The 26531-nt window shown below is 35.7% G+C and overlaps 1 protein-coding gene across 6 annotated transcripts in view; it reads left to right on the top strand.

Moving 5' to 3' along the window:
• The window catches only part of Atrx (alpha thalassemia/mental retardation syndrome X-linked), a 305334-nt gene extending 279405 nt beyond the window's left edge, over window positions 1-25929 (top strand). For all 6 annotated transcript variants that reach the window (XM_005412622.2, XM_013508825.1, XM_013508824.1 and 3 more), the window contains 5 exons: window positions 18674-18823; window positions 19795-19920; window positions 20661-20756; window positions 21435-21563; window positions 22532-25929. In XM_005412622.2, the coding sequence (XP_005412679.1) occupies window positions 18674-18823; window positions 19795-19920; window positions 20661-20756; window positions 21435-21563; window positions 22532-22810 (780 nt within the window). In that variant the 3' untranslated portion in view covers window positions 22811-25929. The remainder of the gene's footprint in view (window positions 1-18673; window positions 18824-19794; window positions 19921-20660; window positions 20757-21434; window positions 21564-22531) is intronic.
• Window positions 25930-26531: the final 602 nt, after the last annotated feature.

The raw sequence follows: 26531 nt of genomic DNA, 5'->3' as shown, positions 1-26531 counted from the left end.
TGTGTAAATTCCAGGACTGGATTTTCTAGTTCTGATGAGCACTATAGATATTTTGATGAGAAGTATATAAACTCTATCAATTTTGTTAGTATGGCCATGTTGATAATATTGGTTCTGCTTATTTGGGAACAGAGGATGTCTTTCAATTTTCAATGTCATTTTTTATAGTACTGTAGTTTCCTTATAGAGATCTTCCACTTCCTTGGTTAGATTAATTCCTAGACTTAAAAAAAAAATTTAGCTAAGTAGTACTCCATTGTGTGTGTGTGTATATATATGTGTGTGTATATATATATACCATATATTTTTATCCATTCGTTAGTTGATGGGCATTTGGGTTGTTTCCAAGATTTAGCTACTACATACTGTGCTGCTATGAACGTCGGTGCACATATATCTCTGTGCTATGATGCTTCTAAATTCTTTGGGGAAGATATCAAGAAGGGGAATAGCTGGGTCAAATGGAACCTCTAGTCCTAGTTTTTTTGAGGAATCTCCACACTGATTTCCACAGTGGTTGCACCATTCTATGCTCTCACCAATAGTGGAGAAGCATTCCTTTTCCCCCATAGCCCCACCAGCATTTGTTACTGGTTGAGTTCTTGATAATAGCCATTTTTTTCTGTGGTGACATGGAATTTCACCATTACTTTAATTTTCATCTCTCGAATGAGCACTAAATGACTGCGCTTTGAGACCATACTCTTAAGTGAAATAAATCAGACACATGTGTGTCAACATCGCATTCTCAGAAACAAAGTGTAAATAAGAAACAAAATGTATAATAATAGATATTGTGAAATAGGAAGAAAGTATTCAAAAGGAAAGGGGAACCAGGAGGAGGGAAAGGGAAATGAGAAAAGAAAGACAAAATGGTAACATAGCATTGTAAATAAGGAGGGGAAGAGGCGTTGATGGGAGGGGAGGGAAATGGGGAAGAAAGAGGTATCAAGTACAGGTTCAAATTTCTTATGATGACTGTGATCAATCTAAATTTTGGAGGGGAGGGAAATGGGGAAGAAAGAGGTATCAAGTACAGGTTCAAATTTCTTATGATGACTGTGATCAATCTAAATTCTATCAATTAATTTAACAATAGAAATACAAGAGCAAGAAATCCCCCCAAAAGAGTTTTTTGAAGATACTGTAATGGAGTTGATTTCCCATTTTCTTTCTCAGTTGGGTCATTTTTGGTGTGTAGGAATGCTATTTGTTTTTGTGCTTAGGTTTTGTATCCTAAGGCCGGGTGTGGTGGCACACACCTGTAGTCCCAGCACTTGGGAGGCTGAGGCATGAGGATTGCTGTGAGTTCGATCCCCGCCTGAGCTACAAAGTGAGCTCAAGGCCAGCCTGAACTGCACAGTGAGACCCTGTCTCAAAAAGTAAAAAATAAATTTTTTTTGTATCCTGCCATTTTGCTCAATTTGTTTATTCTAAGAGTCTTCTAGTAGAGTTTTTTGTGTTTTCCATGTAAAAGATCACATTATCAGCAAATAAAGATAGTTTGGCTTTTTTCTTTCCCTTTTATTTCTTTCTTTTAGGTGATTACTATGGCTAATGTTTTGAGTACTATATTGAACAGGACAGGTAATCCCAACTGCTGGGATTACAGACGTGTGCCACTATGCCTGGCCTCAACAGGGCTTTTATTATGAATAGGTTTTTTTCTGCATCTATTGAGATGGTTATGTCATTTTTGTCCTTGTTTTGATGTGCTTACTACATTTATTGATTTATGTGTATTGTACCTTCCTTAGATCTGTGGGATAAGCTGGCTTAGTCATGATGTATGTTCTGTTTAATGATTTGTTGCATTCTTTTTGCAAGCATCTTGAGGATTTTTGCTCCCATGTTCATTAACGAAATTGGTTTTTCTTTTTGTCTGGTTTCAGTATCAGAGTAATGTTAGATTCAGGAAATGAGTTTGGTAGTATAGGTTGAGGAGACTGGTCTTAGTTTTTCCCAGAAATTCTGGTGAAATTCAGTGGTGAATCCATTAGGTTCTGGGCTTTTCTTAGTTGGTAGGGTTTTGATTACTGGCTCTTTTCATTGCCTGTTAGTGGATGACTGGGTTTTTTTGTTTTTGTTTTTGAGACAAGGTCTTGCTGGGTAGTTTAGGCTGGTCTTGAACTCTTGAGAACAGGGTCTTTCTGTGTAGTACAGGCTGGTCTCAAACTCATGGCAGTCATCCCGCCTCAGCTTCCCGAGTGCTGGGACTACAAGGATGTGCCACGACCACACCTGGCTGTTCAAGACTTTTGTATCATCTTGATTCTGTTTTGATAACTTATGTTTGTCTAGGAATCCTCTTCTAGAATCTCCAAATTTTTAGAATATGAATTTTAAAAATAGTTTCTTCTAATCCTCTCAATTTCAGTTATGTTCACTGTGATTTCACTTCATTTTTAATTGCATATATGTCTTTACTTTCCTTCTTTTGGTAAGTTTGGCTAAGGGTTTGTCAACCTTGTTTATCCTTTCAAAGAACCAACTCTTTTTTTTTAAAGAAAAGGAAATAAAAAACAAAATTTGAAAACAATATGATAGGAGGGTGACAATGGTTAGTACATTGCATATTGTTATCTTTAAATTAGTTACTCAGTACAAGGTATTAGCATTTAATTGTCCAAACAATATTAGTGCAAACCTATCTTTTCAATGAACTGAGAGAAATTAGTAGTAGAACTATTTGTATATATATATTTTTTCTTTTGCTTTTCCCTTCTTTTTTTCCACTTCCCTAAACCAGTTTCTCTTTCCCTTTGAAGTTTCTTCCCATTTTATATCTGTTATACATTTTGAATCACATTTACTCTTTCAGCTTTTCACACTAGCGAGACAATGTGATATTTACACATTTGCATTGGTTTATTTCACTTACGAGTATGGTCTCAAGTTGCATCAATTTACCTATAATAGTCTCCAGTTTATCCTTCTTTATGGCTCAGTAATACTCCATTATATAAAAAGACCACATCTTTTTTATCCATTCCTCAGTTGATGGGCATTTGTGTTGTTTCCAAGATCTAGCTATTACAAATTGTGCTGCTATAAACATGGGTGCACATATATCACTGTGGTACGATATTCTTAATTCTTCCCAGAAGGGGAATAGTTGGGTCAAATGGGACCTCCAATCCTAGCTTTTTGAGGAATCTTCACACTGATTTCCACAGTGGTTATACCAGTCTACACTCCTACCAACAGTGGAGAAAAGTTCGTTTTTCCCCACAGTCCCACCAGCATTTGTTATTGGTTGATTTCTTAATAATAGCCATTCTTTCTGGGGTGAGATGGAAGCTCAGTGCTGTTTTAATTTGCATCTCTGAAATGACCAGTGATGTTGAACATTTTTTTCATGTATTTATCTGCTGTTTGTATTTCTTCATCTGATAAGTGTGTATTCATCTCAGATGTCCATTTTTGGATTGGGTCTTTAAATTTGAAAGGTCTGATTTTTTTGAGTTCTTTACATTCTTGATAGTAAACCTTTGTCTGAAGAACATCCAGCAAAGATTTTTTCCCCACATTATGGGTTGTCTCTTCACTCTGTTGGTGGTTTCTGTTGCTGTGCAAGATGAGATCCAGTTGTTGATTCTGTGTGATAGATTCTTTGCAAACGGGTTTATTCATAAAGTCTTTGCCCACACCAGTGTCTTCAAGAGTTTTACCTATTCTGTCTTCCAGCAGATTTAGTGTTTCTGTTTTAATATTTAGATCTTTGATCCACTTCAAATTTAATTTAGTGCATGGTGAAAGATATGGGTCCAATTTTAATCTCTGACATGTGCAGAGTCAGTTTTACCAGCACCATTTATTAAAGAGGCTATCTTTTTTTCCAGTGTATGTGTTTGGCCGCTTTGTCAAATATAAGGTGTCTGAATAGGTCTGGAGTTGTTTCTATGTTTTCTAGTCTGTTCAATTTATCTTCAGGTCTGTTTGTTTTTCCAGTACAACACTGTATTTATCACAGTAGCTTTATAGTATAATTTCAAGTCAGGAATTGTGATGACCCCTGTCTTGCCTTTGTTGCCCAGAATTGCCTTTGCTATTCTAGGTCTCTTCTGGTTCCAAATGAATTTTAGGATTATTTTCTCTAGTTCTGTGAGATATGCTGTTTGAATTTTGACTGGAATTGCATTACATCTGTATAACAGTTTTGGAAGTATGGCTATTTTCACTATATTGAGAACCAACTCTTTGATTCATTGATCCACTGTGTTTTTGTTTTAGTCTCAATTTTATTAGTTTCTACTCTGATTGTTTTGAGACAGGGATTCACTATGCAGTTCCGGCTGGCCTAGAATTCACTTTGTACCCCAGGCTGGCCTTAAACTCACAGCAATCCTCCTGCCTCAGCCTCCTGAATGCTAGGATGACTGGCATGCACCAACACGCCTGGCTCTCTGATCTTTATAATTTACTGCATTCTATAATTTTTGGATTTTGATTATTTTTATTTTTCTAGGGCCTTGAGATGTATCATTAGGTGTGGTTTATTTAGGATTGCTCTATGTTTTTTAATGTGAGCATTCACAGCTATAAACTTCCCGTTTCTGAGTGTTTTTATTGTCCTATAAGTTTTGATGTACTGTGCTTCCATTGTCATTTGATGCTAGCAACTTTTTATTTTCTTTCTTTTTCTGTGACTCATTGATTATTCAGGAGTGTATTACTTAATCTCTATGTGTTTGTGTGTTTTGTATGGTTTCTTTTACATTTGACTTCTGCTTTCATGCTGCTCTGCTCCAATAGTAAGGTACTTTTTTTCAATTATGTTGTATTTATTTATTTGCACTTTATGGCCTGGGGTTTATTTGAAGAAAGTTCTGTGTCTGGCTGAGAAAAATGTATATGAAGCACTTTGGAGGTATATGTTATATCTCTTTGTTTATGTAGTTCAAATCTAATATTTCTTTTTTGGATTTTGTCTGATTGATCTGTCCATCTATGAGACTGGGGTGTTGAAGTTCCCCACTTTGTATAGGCATCTTTTTGTCCTTTTTATTTCCAGTAATTTTTATTTTATGAAACTGGGCATTGCAGCATTTAGTGTATATATACTTATAATAGTTTTCTCTCTGTGTTGAATTGTTCCTTTTACCAGTATGTAGTGGCTTTCTTCTGCTCAGTCTTGGCTTCAAGTATGCTTTGAAAATAGGATAGCTAGTTCTGCTTGCTTCTAGGTTCCTGTTGCACAGTGTATCATTTTCCATTTTTCACCTTCAATCTATTGTTGGTTTTAATTAGGTTTGTCTCTTGCAGGAAATGTATGGTTCGCTTTTGTTTTTTGATCCAATCTGCCAGTCTTTCTTTTGACTGAGGAGTTAAAACCATTTACATTGAGAGTATACACTGAATAGTATGTACTGCATCTTGTCATTGTGTTACTTTTCTTTTGCTGATTTCTTTTTTCCTTTGGTTTAACTATTCTCCTAGCTGTGTGTGTTCTTTTCTTTGAGTTCTTTGGTATTGTTGGTCTTGCTGTCTCTATCTAGGATTCTTTAATTACTTTTGCAGTGCTGGTTTGGTGGTCATGAACTTCCTTAGTTTCTCTTTCTCATGGAAATTTGTTTTTCTCCTTTAATTTTGAAGGATAATTTTGCAGGATATATAGTAATGTTAGTTAGAATTTTTTTTTCTTTTAGGGCTTGATAAAAGATTTGTGTTCTGCTGTTGTGATAGACATCCTTTTAAAGGTTTCTTGATATTATTCTCTAACAGTTCATAGTTACTCTTTCTTTGTGCAGAATTTCTGGGATTTTAACTTTATTATATCACAGGTTCTTTTCTGGTCATGGTTATATGGGATTCTGTGTGATTCATTTTCCTAGATGTTGAAATCTGTGCCTAATGTTGGAAATTTTTCTGCTTTGATTTTTGTAGAATAAATTTTAATCCTTTGGTATCATCTTCTAACCTTTCCCTAACTCCTGTAATTCTTAGGTTGGTTTTTTGTGTGTGGGGGGAAGGAATCATCTGTTGAATTCTTCTTACATGTTATCTTGCTTTTAAGGTATCTCTGAATACATGATTGACTACATGAATGCTGTCTTCAAGTTCTTACAGTCTCCCCTCAGATTGGTCATTTCTTTCTCCTTCTCCTCCTCCTCCCTTCTCCCTCCTCCCTCCCTTCTTCTTCCTTCTTCATCTTCTTCATCTTCATCTTCTTCTTCTTCTTCGTTTTTTGAAGCAAGCAATGAGGATCTAGGATGACCAGTTGTTCACAGGAAACAAAAGATTGGTCATTTCAAAAGTTGCCCATACTTCTGTTGAGTTTTTTTACATCCAAGATTTCTTCTTGATTCCTTTGCATAGTCTCTAATTCCTTACAGAAATGGTCCTTCATATCTTGCATTGTCCACTTTAATTCAGTCAACTTTGTGTTTCCTCTGAGCTCATTAAACAGTTTATTAATTAGATCCTTCGTTAAGTGTTTATTTACATCCTCTTTATGCTCACTGAAAATCATATTTATTTGCTTATTAGTTTCTTCTCTGATCTGTTCAAACATTTTAACCATTGTGGGGGTGTTTTGTTTTTTTTTTTTGAGACAGGGTCTCACTAAGTAGTTTTGCCTGACCTTGAACTCACTCTGTATCCCAGGTGGCCTTGAACTTGTAACAGTCCTCCTGCCTCAGCCTCCCAAGCACTGGGATTCCAGGCATGTGCCACCATACCTGACACCATTTGGTTTTTGAGTTCTTTGCCTAAAAGCTCCTCTATTTCAGTGCCCATGAAATCAGCTTTTGGATAGTTAATAGTTTTTAGAGGTATCTTGTTGGTTATTTTCTGATGTGTCTGTTGTTTTTATGCTGAATGTTGAGTATCAGGGTAGAAAACCTGTGTTGGTACCATAGAGATTTCTTCAGTTAGTGTATGTTTCCCTTTGACATGACATTGGCTTTGGTTATGTTTTGGTGACCATGCAGCTAATCAGTATACTCAGTGTATATTAGAATCAATCCCGGTCACGGCTGTGAAAGGGGAGACTTACTACCAGTCATATCAGTATCTACAGAACCAACCATGGATCAGCCATTTAGTTTAGAACTTGTAACAATGTCACATGCATTTTAATAATCAAGGAAGATGATGAAATAATACTGGTGTCCAGCAAGTAGGCTAGGATGTAGAGGATGAAAAAAGGAAAGAAGAAGAAAAGAGTTCAGAAAGAGAAGAGGAAATTGAGATAACAGCAAGTGAAAGAAAGCATGTAAGACTTTTGTGCTAGTGTTTTTATGGGAGGGAGCTGGAACCCTCAAGCACCTCAAGCACTGTCTTAGTCACTTTCTCCTCAGTGAGTCACAACACCAGACCCCCACAATTTAAAGAAAAAGAGCTTTATTTTGGCTCATGTTTTCAGCTCCTCGTTGGTTGGGACCAAGGCAGGAAGGGTCTAATGGAGAAAGGCCAGAAAGCAGAGAGATAAAGGACAGGCTGTAGGGGGAGATAGCCCCTTCCAGGTCAAGTCCCGCCTCCTCCAGCCGGGCTTCACCTTCTAACAGGGCATTCAGTTCTTCTCAATTTATCAGTGGACAAATCCAGTGATAAGTGTAGCATTCTCACGATCTAGTCACTCTCCAGCCATCCCCATGAGGCTTTAGGATATTCTCGATTTAAACCAAAGCACCCACTCTTCGACTGATCTCTGGAGGGTCTTCCTTGATTTCCCTGTCTTTTTTTCCACTGATAATCCATGTAGCTGCTTACACTTCTCTGAGTGAAAATATACCTTTTGACCCCCCACTCCTCCAGCTTTGTACCCCTGCCAAACCACAGCTCCCCAATAGTGTTTATCCAATCTGAGAGTTCAGTGGCATGGACGTTAGATCATTTCTCAACACTGCATGTTTTTCAGGACCTGGGTTGTAAGTAGTGCTGGGATCGGATGGCAGCCCTGCTTCTTTCTCTTAATGTCGCTGATACTGAAGTCCATCTAGTAGGCTTGCCCTGCAAGTTGCTTTCCTGTATTTGGGGTTTTTGTTCACTCTCCCTCGCAAAGGACCTGCAGATCCTGCTGAGCTTCTGAGCAATTCCTGAGCAGTGCTGCCTGTAGTTCACCATGATGGGAAATATGTGTGTCTATCTCTCTGTCTGTGTCTCTCTCTTTCTGTCCTGTCCCCCGCCCCCCCGCCCCGCCTTGTCTTTTATCTTTGCAGCTCTTCAAAGGCAAAACTACATTTTTCCTTTTTACCCTCCATAGTGAATAATACAGTGCTGAACACTTTGATCTGATTTTGTTTGAAATTTTTGTGTGTATATTGGGGATTGAACCCTGGTCCTTCCTCATTCTCAGCTCTTTTTATTTTTTGTTTTGAGACAAAGTTTCACTAAGTTTTCCTGGCTGGCCTTGAACTTGCAATCTTCCTGCATTAGCTTTCCTAGTAGCTGAGATTACAAGCATGTACCAGCATGCCTGGCTTGGACTTCTTTATAATGACAATTAACTGGATTTTTATCATTCTTTAGTAATCTGTATATCATCAAAAAGTTACATTAGAATTAGACTTACATTGCAAGCAGTGAAATTGAAATGAGGTCTAGTCTGTCACAGTGGATTTGTGAAAGGGAAAGAATAAGAGTTGTATCTTTAGTTCTATCCTTAATCTGCCACCTTAGCTTCATTCACCTTCCTGCCCTTTTTCTTACATTTTCTTAAATCCCCTCATTGGATTGTTCATTTTTATTACTAGTGATTATTGTTCCCTCTTAAAATAGAACTCTTACAGTTCTGTGAGCACATTTCTTTTACTAAATTAATTTCAGAGTCTCCTGAATCATGTCTGTTAGATATCTACTCATTTCTTAGTTCTCAGAGTCGTTTTCCTCAGTTTGAGATTTGAGCAAACGTACAAGTCATTTAATACAAGTGTCCAGTGATAGATTTACTTACTGATTCTTAATTGCTTTTTAAATATAAAGTAAGGTCTAACTTCTGTTAAATTGATGTAAATTTTGTTTGGGAAAATAACTTTTGGTAAGAAACTTATAAATTACATAATATCAGAGATGAAAGTCTTAGTTAAGATCAGTTTCATGATATGTTTCAGTGAGGGTTTCATTCCTCTAGGGACAATGTACACAGTCTAAACTCTGTACTCTTTATTCAGAAAGAAAAACTTAGTAATTACTGGCATCAAAAATTTTTTGCATTTCCCTTTTCCAGCACTGTACAACTTAGGTCTTTTTAAATGTGGACTGCTGTTGGTAATTAGAGGGAGAACAAAACAGGGATTGAAACTAAAGTACTCTAAGTGAGGCTTTAAGTTTGTTTTCTCCACCCTCGTTTTGTGTACAATTTTCTCCCCTTATTTTTAGTTCTGTATTCAAACTTTAATACTTCAAAGCATCATTCTCTGAACAGAGATGTTATTGTATAGTTTATTAGGCAGCAAATGATAATACAATGTTTTACCTAAATTATTCTTAAGACTAGAATAAAATATATTCCATTAAAATAATTTGTGAAATGCGAAATAGCTGATCTACCTATTTCAGAAAGTTTCTCTGAATTTACATATATTTACTTTTGAGAATGAAAGTTTAAAAAGACCTGTTTAATTATAGGGGAAGTGTAAGTAATCTGTGACATGCAGTGTACATGGTGGCACGTGAACCCAAGTTTTGTTGATTTATATCTCTAAGGAGTCATGTTCATAACTGAAATAATTAGGTTTGATGTCATTGTCTCCTTTGCCTCTATTACCACAAGTTTAGTATGTTTTCTAATTCTGTTGTTTCTGTATTTGTATGTACTAGTATAAAAGGATTATTATTCACCTGAATAAGAATAGGCCACCAAAAAGCGCCACAAGCTCCAGAGAAATTGCTGTAATTCTACCATTAACTTTGTGGGTTATTAGTTTCCTGCTTGGTGTTTGCTGGGATGGTAGATGACAAGTGAAAAAGAACAATTGTTTTAAGCCTTATCCCTTTCCCAAGTAACTTGCCAGCCACTCTTTTTGGGGTATAATCTTAGGCAAACCATATAAGCTTTTTGAGCTTCACTTTCATCAAGAAAATTATAATAGTACCTACTTCATAGAGGTTATAATCTGTGTAAATTACACTGCCGAACACATAGTCAGTGCTCAAATGTTAGCTGCTGTTTTGTTTTCCATAATTGTTATTAATGTTCTGTTGTACTAGTTTCATTTCTCTGAAAGCAACATGAACTTAAATGTGTGGGATTTCAGAAGAGTCAAATGAGGTCCTGATATTTAGTAGATTAGGCTTGACAGGTCAGTAAAAGACAAAAAAAGCTTTTAGTAGTAAGAGAAAATAATCTTAGCGAGACTGTAAAAAATACAAATATTTGAGGCTTGAACTCCCCCAGAGATCAACTATAATCAGTTGGAAATATGATAATGTCTAATTAAGTATTGAAAATGTCTTGCAGTTAAGTTAGCCTGCATTTACCTAAGAAGAAACACTCTTCCCAACATTCGAGGACTTTTTTTCTTGCTAATTAATACAAGCATTTAGAATTGCCTACCTTATAACTAGATGATACCTCTGTACTAATTTTTAAAAGTGAAGAAGTATTTCTAGTGTCTCTTCAGAAACTACATAAAATTATTTGTTAATAGACTTAGCATGCTTAATTTATAGTGCTCTTATTTTGATTGTATCACCTCATATCTGTCTGTCTCTGTGTGCCTCTCTCTCTCTCTCACTCTGTCTCTCACATGCGTATAGACACACAAAAACACAAACTGTTAAGGAACCCAAAGTCATGGGGGACGCTTGGGAGTGAACCTAGAGCCTTTGTACTAAGCTACATCCTCAGCCCTTTTTATTTTTTGAGACAGGTTCTTGTTAAGTTGCTCTTTATACTATTTACTATATTTTAACATTATTTTTATCCCTAATATTCATTTTGACTCTAAATTACTTTTGTTTGCCTGTTGGTAATATTTTCAAGAACTCTTTCATATGGTATATGATGCCAGGTGTCACTCCAGAGATGTCTGTACCTGTAAGTTTCTGGAATTCATTTTTCTTTTTTCTTTGTATAATTTTGGTAAGATTGGGCTTGAGAGAGGGAGCCAGTAGTTCATGCTGGTTTGCCACTTTGCTAGTCTGGGGATAATAACAATATGTACTCCATAGAGGTAGAAAAATTAGATACTTTATGTGAAGTTTTTAGGATAGTGCTGGCATACAACCATGAATTCAGTCAGCTTTAAAAACTACAGATGGCTGCCTGGGCATGGTGGCAGATGCCTGTAATACCAGCACTAGAGCTACCCTAGGCTACATAGTGAGTTCAAGGCTAGCCTAAACTATATAGTGAGACCCTGTCTCAGAAAAACAAAGCAAAAATCATAAAGAACATAAAAAATTGGTGTTTTTAGAAATGTTCTGTTGTAAAATTTTTAAATCAGATAATATACTATTCATATACCAGTCACCTAGATTTAATAATCGTTAATATCTTACTGTACCTTTTGTCATTTATTTTCTGAAATATTTCATATTACAAACATTATGATATTTCATGTGGAAATATTTCAGTATACATCTCTAAAATATTGACATTATTTATATACTCACAATACCATAAAATGAATAATTTAATTCCCTAACTTCATAACACATCAGTTTTCAAATTATTCAAGTTGTCTTCAAAACGTCTTATACATACTGCAGTCACCTCCTTTTCCTCCATTCTGTATTCATTTATTCCTTGGCGGTATGCTTGAACTTATTCTTTTACCACTTAAATATTCTGTAAACTAGAAGTTAGAAATTAGACCTAAAGTATTGATTAGATTTATGACAGAAGCTTTTGGCAAGAATATTTTATGGTGTGTACAGTAAGATAAGCATCTTTTAAAAAACAGTAATACAAGATGTGAGGATAAAAGAGTAGTATATATTGAGTGCTTCTACGGTGTACCTTTAAATACATTATTTTAAGCTGGGCGTATAGTTTAGTAGTAGAGCACATGTGTACCATTCATGATGCCTTGGTTCATTTCCCAGCACCAATGGATGAATGAGTGAATGAATGAATGAATAAAATTTCATTTAATCCTTATTGCTCTGGGAGCCATAGATAGTATCTTCTTTTTGGGGAAAGGAATCACTGGATTATTAAGGAGCAAAGTTAATTCAGAAAGAGAAAAAAGAAAGAAAAAGATCCTTTATCATTACATAAACATAAATCAGTTAATCTGTTTGCCTCAGTCTGGTATTATAAGAGCAGCAAATTGACTCCTGATGACTTCATGCTTGTCAAGTTTTTCATTTTAGATGAGAAATGTCTTTAAAACATCAGTTAAATTTTCACACACACGCACAAATACAAACATTCTCAGGACAGATACTAATTTATTTGTCTTTCCATAACTCTTGACAGCAGTATGTGTATGATTTTCGTGAACAGTTATCTCTTGAATGTTTTATTAGAACAACTTGATTAAAGTGTAAAGCCCCTCTTTGAATGGAAACATATTTTTTTAAGTTAAGGTCTACTTCAGCACCTTTAGAAAAGGTGTTAGAAAATAAGAGAAAGTAGTGAATAACACCAGTACAGTTCTCCCATTAGCTTGGCAAAAGAAGAAAGTATTTTAGAGAAGAAAGTGAATAAATTCTGTTAGATATTATTGATGAGTGATATAGGGTCAGGGTTGAGAACTGACTATTGAATTTAGCAACACAGAGGTCATTAGTAAAGTAGGCACCATGCTAAGCACTTCATATATAGTATTTAATCTCCACAATAATCCTGTGGACTATGTATTTACTAGACCAATTTTATAGACCAGGAAATAGGATCAGAGGGGTAACTTGCTCAAGGACATAGAGCTAGGAAGCAGTAGAACTAGAATTTAAATCCATTTAAGAAAGAGGGGCTGGTGGCTCACGCCTATAATTTCAGCACTCTGGGAGGCTGAGGCAGGAAGATTGCAAGTCTGAGCCCACCCTGGGCAACTTAGTGAGACCCTGTTTCAAAATGAAAGAAGAAACAAAAAGACTCAGGACGTAGCTCAGTGCAAAGACCCTAGGTTTAATCTCCAGTACCATTAAAAAGTCAAAAAGACCTAATTTGAGCTGGATGTGGTGGGGCACACTTGTAATCTCAGCACTCAGGAAGCTGAGGCAGAAGTGTGACTATGAGTTCAAGGGCAGCCTGGGCTACATAGTATGACCTTGACTTAAAAAAAAACTTACTCTCTTGGTAAATAGCTGCTTTTATTCCTGCTTTGTCTTCTGTTTCTTTTGTTACATCACACCTACAGTTGAGCGAGAGGATGTATCAGTATTTGTGAAATAGAGAAATAATTTGAATTCCAGATTGTGTAGGATGAAAATTTATTTTTAATTCAGGTTCTACTTGGAAAGCTGCAACCTTTAGAAAATCACTACAGTAATTAGAAAATCTAGAATGACCACTCTGTATCTCATAGGCATGTGTAATTGTAATGGATAACCAATTTTAAGGGTTAAATGCTAAATATAGAATCTAGTTCTTTAAATGTTAAACTAAGGAGAAGTATTCTTATCAAAGAGGCTTTTACCCTTCACCAAAGTACTGTTGACAGGTCTGCCTTTCCTGTCATTGAAAGTGACAAGTTCTATAGTTGTCACTATCTTATTCATACCAACAATTTGGCAATCTGGATATATTTATAAATGTTCTTTGGCAGAGGTTATATACTCTTGACCCAAAAATCTGATAGTAGGTGTTAGGTGAACTGCATTCAGTTACTGAACACACACATTTCTTTTCCAGTATAATTTGGAGAGAAACGGACTTTAAATTTGAAAGTAGAAGCTTTTTAACCAGGAATATTAAATTTCTTTACTAGGAATCAAGACTTACGTAATAAAAGGAACTTTCCATAGCTTTTTGAATAGGTCATGTGACATTTAAGTATTCTAGTGACATTTTATTTCCAGATATTTTAAACTTCAATCAGAGTGATAGCAAGTAAAGTATTTTTGAAAATGGCAAACCCTTTACCCTACTCCAGGGAAATCCTTGATTATTTTTTAGCAATTTTATTTTCAAGGTTAAATTTTAGAATAAACTAAATGGGATTTCTGTCAACTTGCCAAATACTTTAAACTTCTAAATAAATTAATTTAAATGTTTAATTTATCATTAATTTTGTTTTATTAATTGAACTAGTCATTTTTAAAGCTTAAAATAATTTAGGTTGTTAGCTAAAATATAGATCATACTTTTTTTCAGCTTGTAGGCTTTCTCTTTATTTAAAGGAAAATAAAGTTTAGACAAAGAAAAGTAAAGGTATACATTTGGATGTAATTTAAATCTTATTTTTATGACTGTTGGCTTAGTGGTTATAGATTCTGTTCCAGTATTGTTTTCAATAATAGTGTTACTATAGCAACTAACAAATGCTATCTTAAAGGGGCAAAACAAAAAGCCTCTCCACTGATTGTGTTGTATATTGGGAGGAATTTTTCTTCATTAATTTTTATACCTTGCTGTAGACTTAGCAAAATTAGTTTTATCAAAGAAGTAGTGTGAGTGTCTGAGCTGGGCGTGGTGGCACATGCCTATAATCCCAAAACTCAGGAGGCTGGGGCAAGAGGATTGCCATGAGTTTGACGCCAGCCTGGGCTACATAGGAAGGCCCTGTCTCAAAAAAACAAAACCAAAAAAAGCAGTCAGAAAATCCTGTCACAAGTACTTTTTTTGCCTTCTTAATCTCATCATTTATTTCTTGTATTGATAGAATGCTCCAATTAATTTAAAGAGGGAAGATACTGTCAGAAGTCTTGATATTTTTACATACATAGCACTGCAGAAGCCAAAAAGATTTCTACCTTCCTGCTTCTAAACTCTTTATAAATGAGTTCCTATTTTAAAAATTAACTTAAAGCAAAGGCAAACCTGTTCTCTCTCTATTGAAATGATGATTATGGCAAGCATACTTATCTAGGTACTTGAGTATTATCATCATAATCACTCTGTCAAGCAATGGAAATACATTAACATTTATTCATTAACTCATGTTTGAAGATTTGATGATAATTAAAACAGGAAGCAATCTTAATGTTTTAAGAAAATTTAAATAGGACTGGGGATGTAGCTCAGTGGCATGTGTGAGGCTCTGGGTTCAACCCCACCCCCCAAAAAGGAAAAAGTCTTAATTAAGAGAATGAATAAATAGATGATAAAGTGTATTTGTTATAATATAAACATTCTGCAACCATTAAAATTGATGAAGTTTTGTATTTGATATACAATGGAAACATTAAGGGAGAAAAATAGTTTTCAAAACTAAGTGTATTACGGTCTTTTATGCAAAGCTCTGCACGTGCTTGCACACATGCATGTTTGTCTATAGATGTTTGGAGGAAGATGTAACAAATGGCCAGATGTGGTGGTGCACACCTGTAATCCCAGCACTCTGGAGGCTGAGGCAGGAGGATCGTTGCAAGTTCGAGACCAGCCTGGGCTACAAAGTGAGCTCAAGGCCAGCCTGAACCGCATAGCGAGACCCTGTCTCAAAAAGACAAAAAAAAAAAGATGTAAGAGCTGTTACTGAAAATTACCTCTAGATTTTGTAGGAGATACTAGTACTGTTTTCATTAATTTTTTTAAATTAATGATCAGAAGTAATAGCCAATAGAAGAAATATAAGCAATTTTTCAGTTTTTTGTTTCGATGGAAGGAGGGGGTAATGTTTTAATAAAATGATTAAAAGTTTTTAATGATAGGAAACAAAACCACATGAACTTTTCCTGTGACTTACTGGTATTTCTATCAACCATGAGTCAAAAGGTTGAATCTCCACCATGCCTTATATAGGCAATCATGTTTGACTTAGGGAGGAAGGGAGGGAGGGAGAGAGAGAGACTGGGAATTGATCCCAGGGCCTTTACAAATGAGCTACATTTTTTATTATTTTTATTTGCAGACAAATCTTGTTAAATTGCCTAAGGTGGGCTTGAATTTATTATCCTCCTGCCCAGCTTCCATGAGTGCTGAGATTAAAACGCCTTGCTTATAATTTCTTTTATTACTTTAATGTATGCTTGTTTTTGAAAATGTCAAAAAGTTGAAAGTAAGCCAGGCATAGTAGCACGTGCCTGTGATCCCAGCACTCCAGAGGCTGAGGCAGGAGGATCACCATGAGTTTAAGACCAATGTGGGCTACATAGTGAGTTCAGGGCCAGCCTGAACTACATAAGGAGACCCTGTCTCAAAAAAAAAAGTTAAAAGTGAAACAAATAGACCACTTAGGTTTCTCTGTCTGCCAGAATGCTTCAGGGATTATCTTTTTTTGTTGTTTTTTTGTTTATTTATTCATTTATTTTTTGAGACAAAGTTTCCCTAAGTAATCCAGGCTGGCCTCAAACTCATGGAGATCCTTCTGCCTCAGCCTCCTGAGGGCTAGGATTACAGGCATGTACCACCATGCCTAACTTTAGGGCATTTTTTTTTATCTGAAAGAATAGATCTGGGAAATAGAGGAACTGTGCCTTAATAAAACAGACATTCTTTGGAGTGTGCTATAGCAATCACTTGATAGGAGTCAGGAAATTAAATTTCTAGTCCCAGTTAGTAATTGGAAAACTTACTTTGCCTCTCTGTTCCCCAATTTCTCCTAATTTCAATGTGATGTTTGGGCTTTGAAATTACAGGATGCTAAGGACTGACCTGATAAAGCTCCCTGGTATTTCAGACATTTTTAGAGGGTATCTATGAGTGAGTGAATGAATGAGTGAGTGAGTGAGAAGGGTGTGTGTGTGTGTGTGTATGTGTGTGTACTTTTCTGAACATGTAAAGTTCTGGGAGGGCTTCCCCTTTAACCACATAAAACAATAATGTATGAATTGTGGTGTTTATAATTGAGAAGTAAATATTACACTTAGTATTGTGTTTATTTTCAAAGAATTGGGTGCTTCATTTGTTCTGCTCTTCTCATATCATCTTTGTATGTCTGTGAGCCAAGAATATTTCATCCATGTTTAACTGAAATTCGTATCTCGCTAAGTTATTATCCAATATTATATAGAAAATGAGTAAGTGGCCGGGCGTGGTGGCACATACCTATAATCCCAGCTCTTGGGAGGCTGAGGCAGGATTGCTGTGAGTTCGAGGCAAGCCTGGGCTACAAAGTGAGCTCAAGGCCAGCCTGAACTGCATAGTGAAACCCTGTCTCAAAAAGATAAAAAAAAAAAAACATGAAGAAGTGGTACAACTGAAAATTTAGTTCCTACTAAGCTGGGCATGGTGGCGCACGCCTAGCACTCAGGAAGCTGAGGCAGGAGAATTGCTGTGAGTTCGAGGCCAGCCTGGGCTACAAAGTGAGCTCAAGGCCAGCCTGAACTGCATAGTGAGACCCTGTCTCAAAAAGGCTAAAAAACAAATTTCCTACTACATAGTTTTCTTGATCTTTTGCTTATATAGCTTTCTTAGAGAAATTAACTGATATTGACTATGGTTAAGATTATCAACCAGGTGTGGTGGTGCATACCTGTTATTCCAGCACTGGGGAGGCTGAGGCAGAAGGATCACCATGAGTTCCAGGCCAGCCTGGGCTACATAGAAAAACCTTGTCTCAAAAAAAAAATTATCACTCTTTGCCCAGCAGAAATAAAATCATGGACTGCCCACAGAGTATTTGTCTTGTACTTTATTTGGTGTATTGTAGAACAGCTGGCTTTATATTAGTGTTGTCTGGCTTTATCATTGTATCTCTAGTCATATTTTAGGGGATGGACATGGGAGTCATACATCTAAGGAAGCATTAACTTTAGTGTTGTTGTTCTGGGGATCATACCCAGAGCCTTGCACATGCTAGGCAAGTGCTCCACTATTAAGCTACACCCTAGCCCCAGGAAGCATTATTTTATAATGGAGCAAATTAATGTAGACTGGCACATCTCTCTGCCTAACTGGTCAGTAACTCTATTTTGGAGATTGATCTGGACATCTAAATCTGTTTGGTGTGGCATGGGGCAGAAAAATTAGCTTTGAAGTGGCAGATTTCTACACTGGATAAAGGGAAGTGTTTAACTCTCAAAGGAAGTAAATCTGTTAGCATTACTCTTTATGTATTTTTAAGCAGTACTTAGGGATTGAACCCAGGAATGTTCTACCACTGAGCTGTGTCCCACAAAGGGTCTCACTAAGTTGACCAGGTGGGACTCCAGCTTGCAATCTTCCTATCTCAGCCTTCCTAAATTCTAGGATTGCAGACATGAGCCATAATGTACCACTTGAATGATCCTTTAATGTTTCCTGTTTTCAACAAAGGAAATACATATATTCATGTGAAAATGAATTATTATAAATTCTCAGTTACAGCTGTATCAACAAAATTAGTTCAATTGTGAGCTTTGTCTATGCATGCATTAAGCATTAGTAGATGCAGATTAAATGTGAATTTAATGTCTCAAAAATAAGCAAAACAGGGGCTGGGGATTTAGCTCAGCAGCAAAGCACCTGCCTGGGAAGTGCAAGGTCATGAGTTCGATTTCTGGTACCGGAAGAAAAACAAAACAAACGAACAAAACGAACAAAACCATGTAATATTGTATGTTTGTGACTTTTTCTCTATAATTTATATATTTAGAAATATGCAAAGCAATTAGCTTCGAGTTTTACAGTAAACCATAGATTTATGGAGATACGATTCAGAGAGTGAAAATAATTCTCTCATATTTCAACCCCTCTAAACAGGATACTATACTTGCAGAACTTCTTCAGATACATAAAGAACACATTGTAGGATATCATGAACATGATTCTCTTTTGGACCACAAAGAAGAAGAAGAGTTAACTGAAGAAGAAAGAAAAGCAGCTTGGGCAGAATATGAAGCAGAAAAGAAGGTAGTTCATTCAGAGTATTTTTTTAACCAGGTGTGGTTACATGAACCTATAGAGCCAGCTACTCAAGAGGCTGAGGCAGGACATTTGCTTGATCCCAGGATTCAGGACCAACCTGGGCAGTACACTAAGACCCCACCTCAAAAAAACAAAAGCCTTTTGATTTTTATTTTCATCATTTAAAAGCAGTGAGGAAGAAAAAGGTCACATTTGAAATGGATGATAATATAGTGGGTCTTCAGGTATAAGATCCCCAGTTACAAGAATCAGTTTAGACAGTTCAGCTACATTTGACTGTAGAGTAGGAGGAAAGGACAGAAGAAAGTAATGTTTTACATGTAGAGAATACACATTTCTGCTTAACACTGGCTGAATTGAGAGTCAAGTGGGAAGCTATATATTTAGTTATTTAATTCTCATCCACATCCTTACTGTATATATTCTCAAACATATAGGAGCTTAGAGTTTGGAGTTAGGAATTGTTTTAGCATGTGTTCCATGAAGTCAGAATTTTGGCTGAATAGCAGAACACAAATATTTTATTATTGGATATTAATGTCAATCTCCAGCAGCAACTTTATTTAAAATAATTCTATGTCTGTTCTAAACACCAACCCACTTGAGCCAAAAAATGTGCCTGAGCAGGGGAAACCTTATCCTAATACCTGAATCCTTTTTAAACTCCTAGCTCATTGTACAAAATTTCTTTAATGTTAATGTGATGTTAGAAGTCTCATCAGAATTCAGTTGCCTCATTCTATGGGAATTACCAGAAAAAATACACCTTTAGGGGTTAAAGCTTTCCGTGTAATAAGATCTTGGTTTCAGGTGAAAAGGGTGTTTTGTTTGTGTGTGGAAGACTGTTAATAATGTCCTAGATCTGAGAACATAGATTCTTTTCTAAAGCAGTAGGTGATGTAGAATTTCAAGTTTTAAATCACAATGTGAAAAGTGCATAATTTTTTTGTTTTTAGGGACTGACCATGCGTTTCAACATACCAACTGGGACCAATTTACCCCCTGTCACTTTCAACTCTCAAACTCCTTATATTCCTTTCAATTTGGGAGCCCTGTCAGCAATGAGTAATCAACAGCTGGAGGTACGCTGCGAAGTACAAAAGTAGTTTAACATGAATTAAAGGCAAATTCAAGTGACTTGTTTTTGACAAAAGGTTCCCTAGTAGGAATATCCATTCTCCAAAGATTACCTGTGAATAGACCAAGAAACTTCTTTTATTTGTTGACCTTTTGAAACCAACATAATAAAGTAAAATGCAGTTTGTTCAGAGCCCAAGGGAATCAGTCCTCGAATTATTGCAGTTTGAATTATTTTAATTAAGGAACAAGAAGGCAGCTGAATGGCTAGTGGAAAATAGCGCTTTCTTCGTTATAAAGTTTTTGGAATGAACAAATTGCATAGTGATTGAAACTAGAGTAACTGCATTAAGTTACATTCTAATATACTGTAGATGTACCATTAAGTATATAAAGCCAAGTATTATGAAATAAGTGATTTAAAAGTAGAATCAATTATGAACAGGAAAGATTGGGCTTTTTATAGGAATAGATTAATAATTAAATCTCTGGTTTCCTTTTTTATATATGCTTTATTTAAATCATTAAACTTCTGGTGCAATAAAACCCAAATTTTTATCTTCCTAGCAAGATCCTATTGACATTGATGAGTTTTTAGTCCACTTTATTGATGCTGAATTTTGCTGCTCTCATTTAGAGTTTTAAAATCAAGCGATATATATAAATTGGCAAGAGGAAGGATCCCTACACTTTAAAACTATGCTGTCCTTCTGCCCTCTATAACCTATTTCTTATGTTCTTCTAGGACCTCATTAATCAAGGAAGAGAAAAAGTTGTGGAAGCAACAAATAGTGTGACAGCAGTGAGGATTCAGCCTCTTGAAGATATAATTTCAGCTGTAGTAAGCTCACTTATAGTTGTATTATTTCAACCTCCAATTTATTGCTCATTCATTTAATTTTTAATTATTTGTTCACTACTTCTGTGAGGAAGTGAGTTTAATTCCTATAACTTGATTTGCAGTAGTAAAATACTACTGAACTGGACAATAGTCCCAAACTGTAATCCAGCATATTACATACATGTTGGCAAAAAGAGAAATGGGTAAAATTCTGAAACTTAGGAAATCAAACATAAAAATGTATACATTGTTTGTATAAACATGTTAAGTATCAGCCACACAAATTAAATCCGGATACAGTACGTATTCATTCTAGAGATAGCCCGCCCATGCCCGTGGACAATTTAGTACCCTGCTTTTATATAACTGTTTTCTTCAGAAGTGAATAAAGGAAAGCCAGGCATGGTGTTGTATTCCTGTAATCACAGCACCTTGGGGGGCTGAGGCAGGAAGATCACAAATTCGAGCTTGGGCAACTTGGAGACTTAGTGAGACCTTGTATTGAAATACAAAATGATAAAAAGGGTTAGGGATGTAGCTTAGTGCAAAGGCCCTGGGTTCAATTCCCAGTATGGAACTCAAAAAGAAGAATGAAGCAGGAGGGTGTTGTAAGGTTGTGAATATCTTTAATTATTTTTCCTCACTTGTATAATAATAAATACAAAATTTTTCTTTTAGTGGAAGGAAAACATGAATCTCTCAGAGGCCCAAGTACAAGCGTTAGCATTAAGTAGACAAGCCAGTCAGGAACTTGATGTTAAACGCAGAGAAGCAATCTACAATGATGTACTGACAAAACAACAGATGGTAAGAATTCTCTCTCTAGGTGTTTTAATTAACAAGAGATCATGTGATTTTTTTATGTCAATAACTATCCCTATGGAGGGTTGGAGGGTCATTGATTAGAATTGTTGAAAAAAATGGTACATTTGTAACAAAGGAACAACTTCCTAAGTGGATCTTCTTTAAGTTGTATAGGATCTATTGCATATCATTTCATTTTTCATATATTCTGGACCTCTAAATAGGAACATTCACTAGACTTTTACCACCTTTACTATTTTTGAAGAGTTTCTAAAAGGTATACTTTTCAGCATATTTAATTTGAAAATAAGATGGACCTGTGGGTAGTATATATCCCAAATTCCTACTAAATTATATAATTCTCCAAAAATCTAGCATATTCTGGGATCCTTGGTCATCTTTCCCAGTACGGTCATTTGTCAGCCATCTGCCTTGTACTGGGAAATTTCAATTCTTGACTCCAGGGAATCAATTTCCATGGCATGAATTTTACTTAGAAAGCATGGCAGAATTGTGTGGTTTTAAATTATCTTAAGAAATTTGAGACGTTCTAGGTAGGAATTATTCGTACTACAAGTGCTTTTTCCCTCTGGTATTTGTCACTAAAATGTTTGTCTGTCATCATGTGAAATAGTCAAAAGAATGAGAAAGAAAGGAGACTTAATAGAAAGTGCTGTAACTAATACTTGAGACTAATCACAGTGCAGGACAGGTTACTATGGCAACTGACCTAAATGCTGCTTGCAATACAATAGTCAAGTCATTAAGAGAATTTAGCCCTAAATGGTGTTACTAACTGGTTTCTACAGTAATGGTCCTGTGAATGCCATCAAATTAGTAATGGTGATAACAATAATATGTTTTCCTTTTGGTATGGTACCCCCTTAACAAATTGATTTTAACTCAAAACTTGATACTTGCCGCTTTGAGACAGGTCATGCACTTGTAACAGCTCCCTTTTCTTTCTATAGTTAATCAGCTGTGTTCAGAGAATACTTATGAACAGAAGGCTCCAGCAGCAGTACAATCAGCAGCAACAGCAACAAATGACTTACCAACAAGCGACACTGGGTCACCTCATGATGCCAAAGCCTCCAAATTTAATCATGAATCCTTCTAACTACCAGCAGATTGATATGAGAGGAATGTATCAGTCAGTGGCGGGCGGTCTGCAGCCACCACCATTACAGCGTGCACCACCCCCAATGAGAAGCAAAAATCCAGGACCTTCCCAAGGGAAATCGATGTGATTTTGCACTAAAAGCTTAAAGGATTGTTAAAATCATAGAAAGATCTTTTATTTTTTTAGGAATCAATGACTTAACAGAACTCAACTGTATAAATAGTTTGGTCCCCTTTAAATGCCAATCTTCCATATTAGTTTTAAATTTTTTTAAAATAGGGCATACCATTTCTCCCTGACATTTGTCAGTGATGTTGCCTAGAATCTTCTTGCACACATTGGGTACAGAAGATATTTCAAATTGTTTTCAGTGAAAACAAGTCCTTCCATAACAGTAACAGCTCAGATTTCCTCTCTAAATTTTTACGCCTGCTTTTAGCAAACATAAAATTGTCATAAAATTAATGAATTTAGGAAAGAATAAAGATTTATATATCCATTCTTTACATATAAAAATACACAGCTGAGTTCTTAGAGTTGATTCCTCAATTTATGAAATACTTTTGTACTTAATCCATTTCTTGATTAGAGTGATTGACACAGTCTTAATGTTCTTTTGACTGAAGTCTGAAACTGGACTGCTATATTGTCTCTTATGATTGAAAGTCAGAAACTAAGGGTTATCTTTGACACAGAATTGTGTGCAATATTCTTAAATACTACTGCTCTAAAGTTGGAGGAGTCTTGCAGTTATCTTAGCATTGTATAAACAGCCTTAAGTACAGCCTAAGAAGAGAATTCCATTTTCTTCTTTAGTCTGCCATTTTTTATTTTCAGTTATACGTGCTGAAATAATTACTGGTGAAATTTCAGGGCTGTGGATTATCTTTTCTCTCTCCTGGCACTAATATAAAGCACATCTTTTAACTGCATGGTGCCGGTTGCTAGTGCTTCATCCTGTTGCTGGCAGTGGGATGTGGACTAAGAAAATCAAGTTCTAGCATTTTAGGAGGTTCATGTTGAAGTTGTTAGGTTCACACCCTGTTTTATAAACAACATCAAAATGGCAGAACTGTTGCTGACTTTAAGTTCACATGAGGAATGTGCTTTAACAATTCCCAGTACTGTCAGTATTGTGAAATAATTCCTCTTAAAGATAAGGATCACTGGCTTCTTTTTTCTCATTACCATGTTCTTTCCCCATTTCCTTATGTTTTTCTTTGATTGATTTAAAGTTTGATTCCCCCCCCCCCAGTTTAGATCTGAGGCAATTTTATGATCCAAATTACTTTATCTAACACCCTTTTCTGAGGTTTTACTAAAAATCATTACATTTCTTTTTCATAATCCAGGTGTGTAAAAATGGACTATAATTTTGTGTTCAATTTGGTTGCTTGAGTTTCTTAAATAAAAAGGTTGTTTTTGACTATGGGAGTCAACATGGTAAAACCATTTTTGAGATGGTGATGTAATAGTAGCAAAGCTAAAGAATTCCTGTAAAAAGAAAGCTGGGTGGAGGATTTACTCTAGGTATCACTGGATTAGAATGAATTTAGCATTAGCTAGAACTGTTTTGAGTTTTTTGGATAATAAAGAGATTTCCATTTTTATCTTGGAAGAACTAGTGGTAAAATATCCAAGAACACTAGGTTTATGATACATAATTTATGAGGTTGGTGGGTCCACCCCCCACTTTCCCGTGGTAAAATATCACTAACAAATTCCATATATTTGGAGACTATGCCAGCCATATAATCAGATTTATTTAATTGGGGTGGGAGGCAGACGTGTTTACTTTAGAAAAAATGAAAAAGACAAGATTTATAAGATAAGTATTCGAAAGCAGTACACTCTGGCCAACTGTTATCAATTGGTATTTCTGCAAGTCCAGAATACTCTAAACCTGATTTACTAGACCTGGGAATTTTCAACATGGTCTCTAATCACTAATTCAGAGACGTAGATGTAAAAACATTAGGCAACCTTTTTCACCTTGGATGAAGGTATGACTTAAAAGATAATATACATAGAAAGATGAATAGGAAATCAGAGTTTGAAATAAAACTTGGACCACTTTGCATACACTCTTCTCACTTGACATTTTAGCTACATAATATGTACTTTGAGTATAGTATGAAATTTTAACAAATATTGAAAGACAAAAATCAAATCAGTAAAATACTAAAAAGCTCATTTTTATATTTGTTTTAGATGTTTTAAATAGTTGCAATGGCTTAAAAATGACCATTTAAAATGTTGCTTGTAATACAGTTTTGCCTGCTAAATTCTCCACTTTTTGTAACCTGTTTTATTTCTTTGGGTGTAAAGCGTTTTTGCTTAGTATTGTGATCTTGTATATGTTTTGTCCCAGTTGTATAGTAATGTTTCAGTCCATCATCCAGCTTTGGCTGCTGAAATCATACAGCTGTGAAGACTTGCCTTTGTTTCTGTTAGACTGCTTTTCAGTTCTGTATTTAGTATCTTAAGTACTGTAGAAAAGATGTCACTTCTTCCTTTAAGGCTGTTTTGTAATATATATAAGGACTGGAATTGTGTTTTTAAAGAAAAGCATTCAAGTATGACAATATACTATCTGTGTTTTCACCATTCAAAGTGCTGTTTAGTAGTTGAAACTTAAACTATTTAATGTCATTTAATAAAGTGACCAAAATGTGTTGTGCTCTTTATTGCATTTTCACAGCTTTGAAAATCTGTGCACATATTGTTTCATAGAAAAATGTATAGCTTTTGATGTCCTATGAAATGGTGGTTCTTTTTCACATTTAGTTATTTAATATTGGGAGGTGAGGAAGTTTGATTTTTGAATCTGTTGTATACTCAATTCTGTAAAAGGAGATCTCTAACCTCAAAAAGAATTTAAGTACCAGGAAGTCTGTGTGTTTGTGTTCGTTTTGGTTGTCTGTGTGCAATTCAGCACCATTTCCTGCTTCCTCACAGCTGTATTCAAGTCAGACAGAGCTACCATCTCATACTTGATACAAAAACTGCTTACCATTAGAAGCCATAGCAGCTACAGGAAAAACATAATGTCTGGCCTCCAAAAAAGCTGAATATTATGTAAACTTCTTTTAATTATGCCCTTTTTCCCTCTTTCCTCATAAAGGTTCTTATTTATGTGCTCCAAGCAAAACTTTAGAAATAATTTCTTCTCTGTCTCAATAATCGTTGTTTCTCTTGAGGATATCATGTAGATATTTACTCTTACAATAAAATTGGTCAATCATTCATATGTTAATTTTGCTAAAAACTATGTCCCACCTTCAAAAGTCTATAAGCTAATCCCAAAGGTGTGACCAAGTTTCAGAAATTCTTTCATCTGTACAACATTATTTATAGATAGGGGGTAAATAAAAAAAAATCCCGAGTATATACTGTGTGGATGTAAAGTGTCTACCAGGTCACCAGACACTCATGTCACTAGTGTTGGATGTAATAATGGGACGACACCCCAACTGTAGGAGTTTTATTCTCTGCGGTGCACACTGCCATAAAATTCCCTTAGGTACTGCATACCACTACCATTTCCTTGGAATAACCTTCCTGACACCAGTGTTCTACTAAGCTAAGGGAATCACCCTTTCTCCTTTCATTGTAGGGATTGTTTCGATAATGACCACTGCACATGTATCTTCACCAAGAAAAGAAGAATAAATACTGAGGCCTTCATTAAAGGTTATAAGGATGGAACCTTAATGGAAGGGATGAAGTAAATTGTAAGATTGTGTAGGCAGGCCCACTTTAATACTCAGAATTGGTCACGAGCAGTTCACCCAGCAACGCAACTCTGTATTCTGCTCCTGGACATTCTGCCCTTACTTCCTCCTCTC

This window comes from Chinchilla lanigera, unplaced genomic scaffold (genome assembly GCF_000276665.1).
Source record: "Chinchilla lanigera isolate Chin_1 unplaced genomic scaffold, ChiLan1.0 scaffold00156, whole genome shotgun sequence".
NCBI classification, from domain to species: domain Eukaryota; kingdom Metazoa; phylum Chordata; class Mammalia; order Rodentia; family Chinchillidae; genus Chinchilla; species Chinchilla lanigera.
This window is presented reverse-complemented; position numbering and strand designations above follow the sequence as displayed.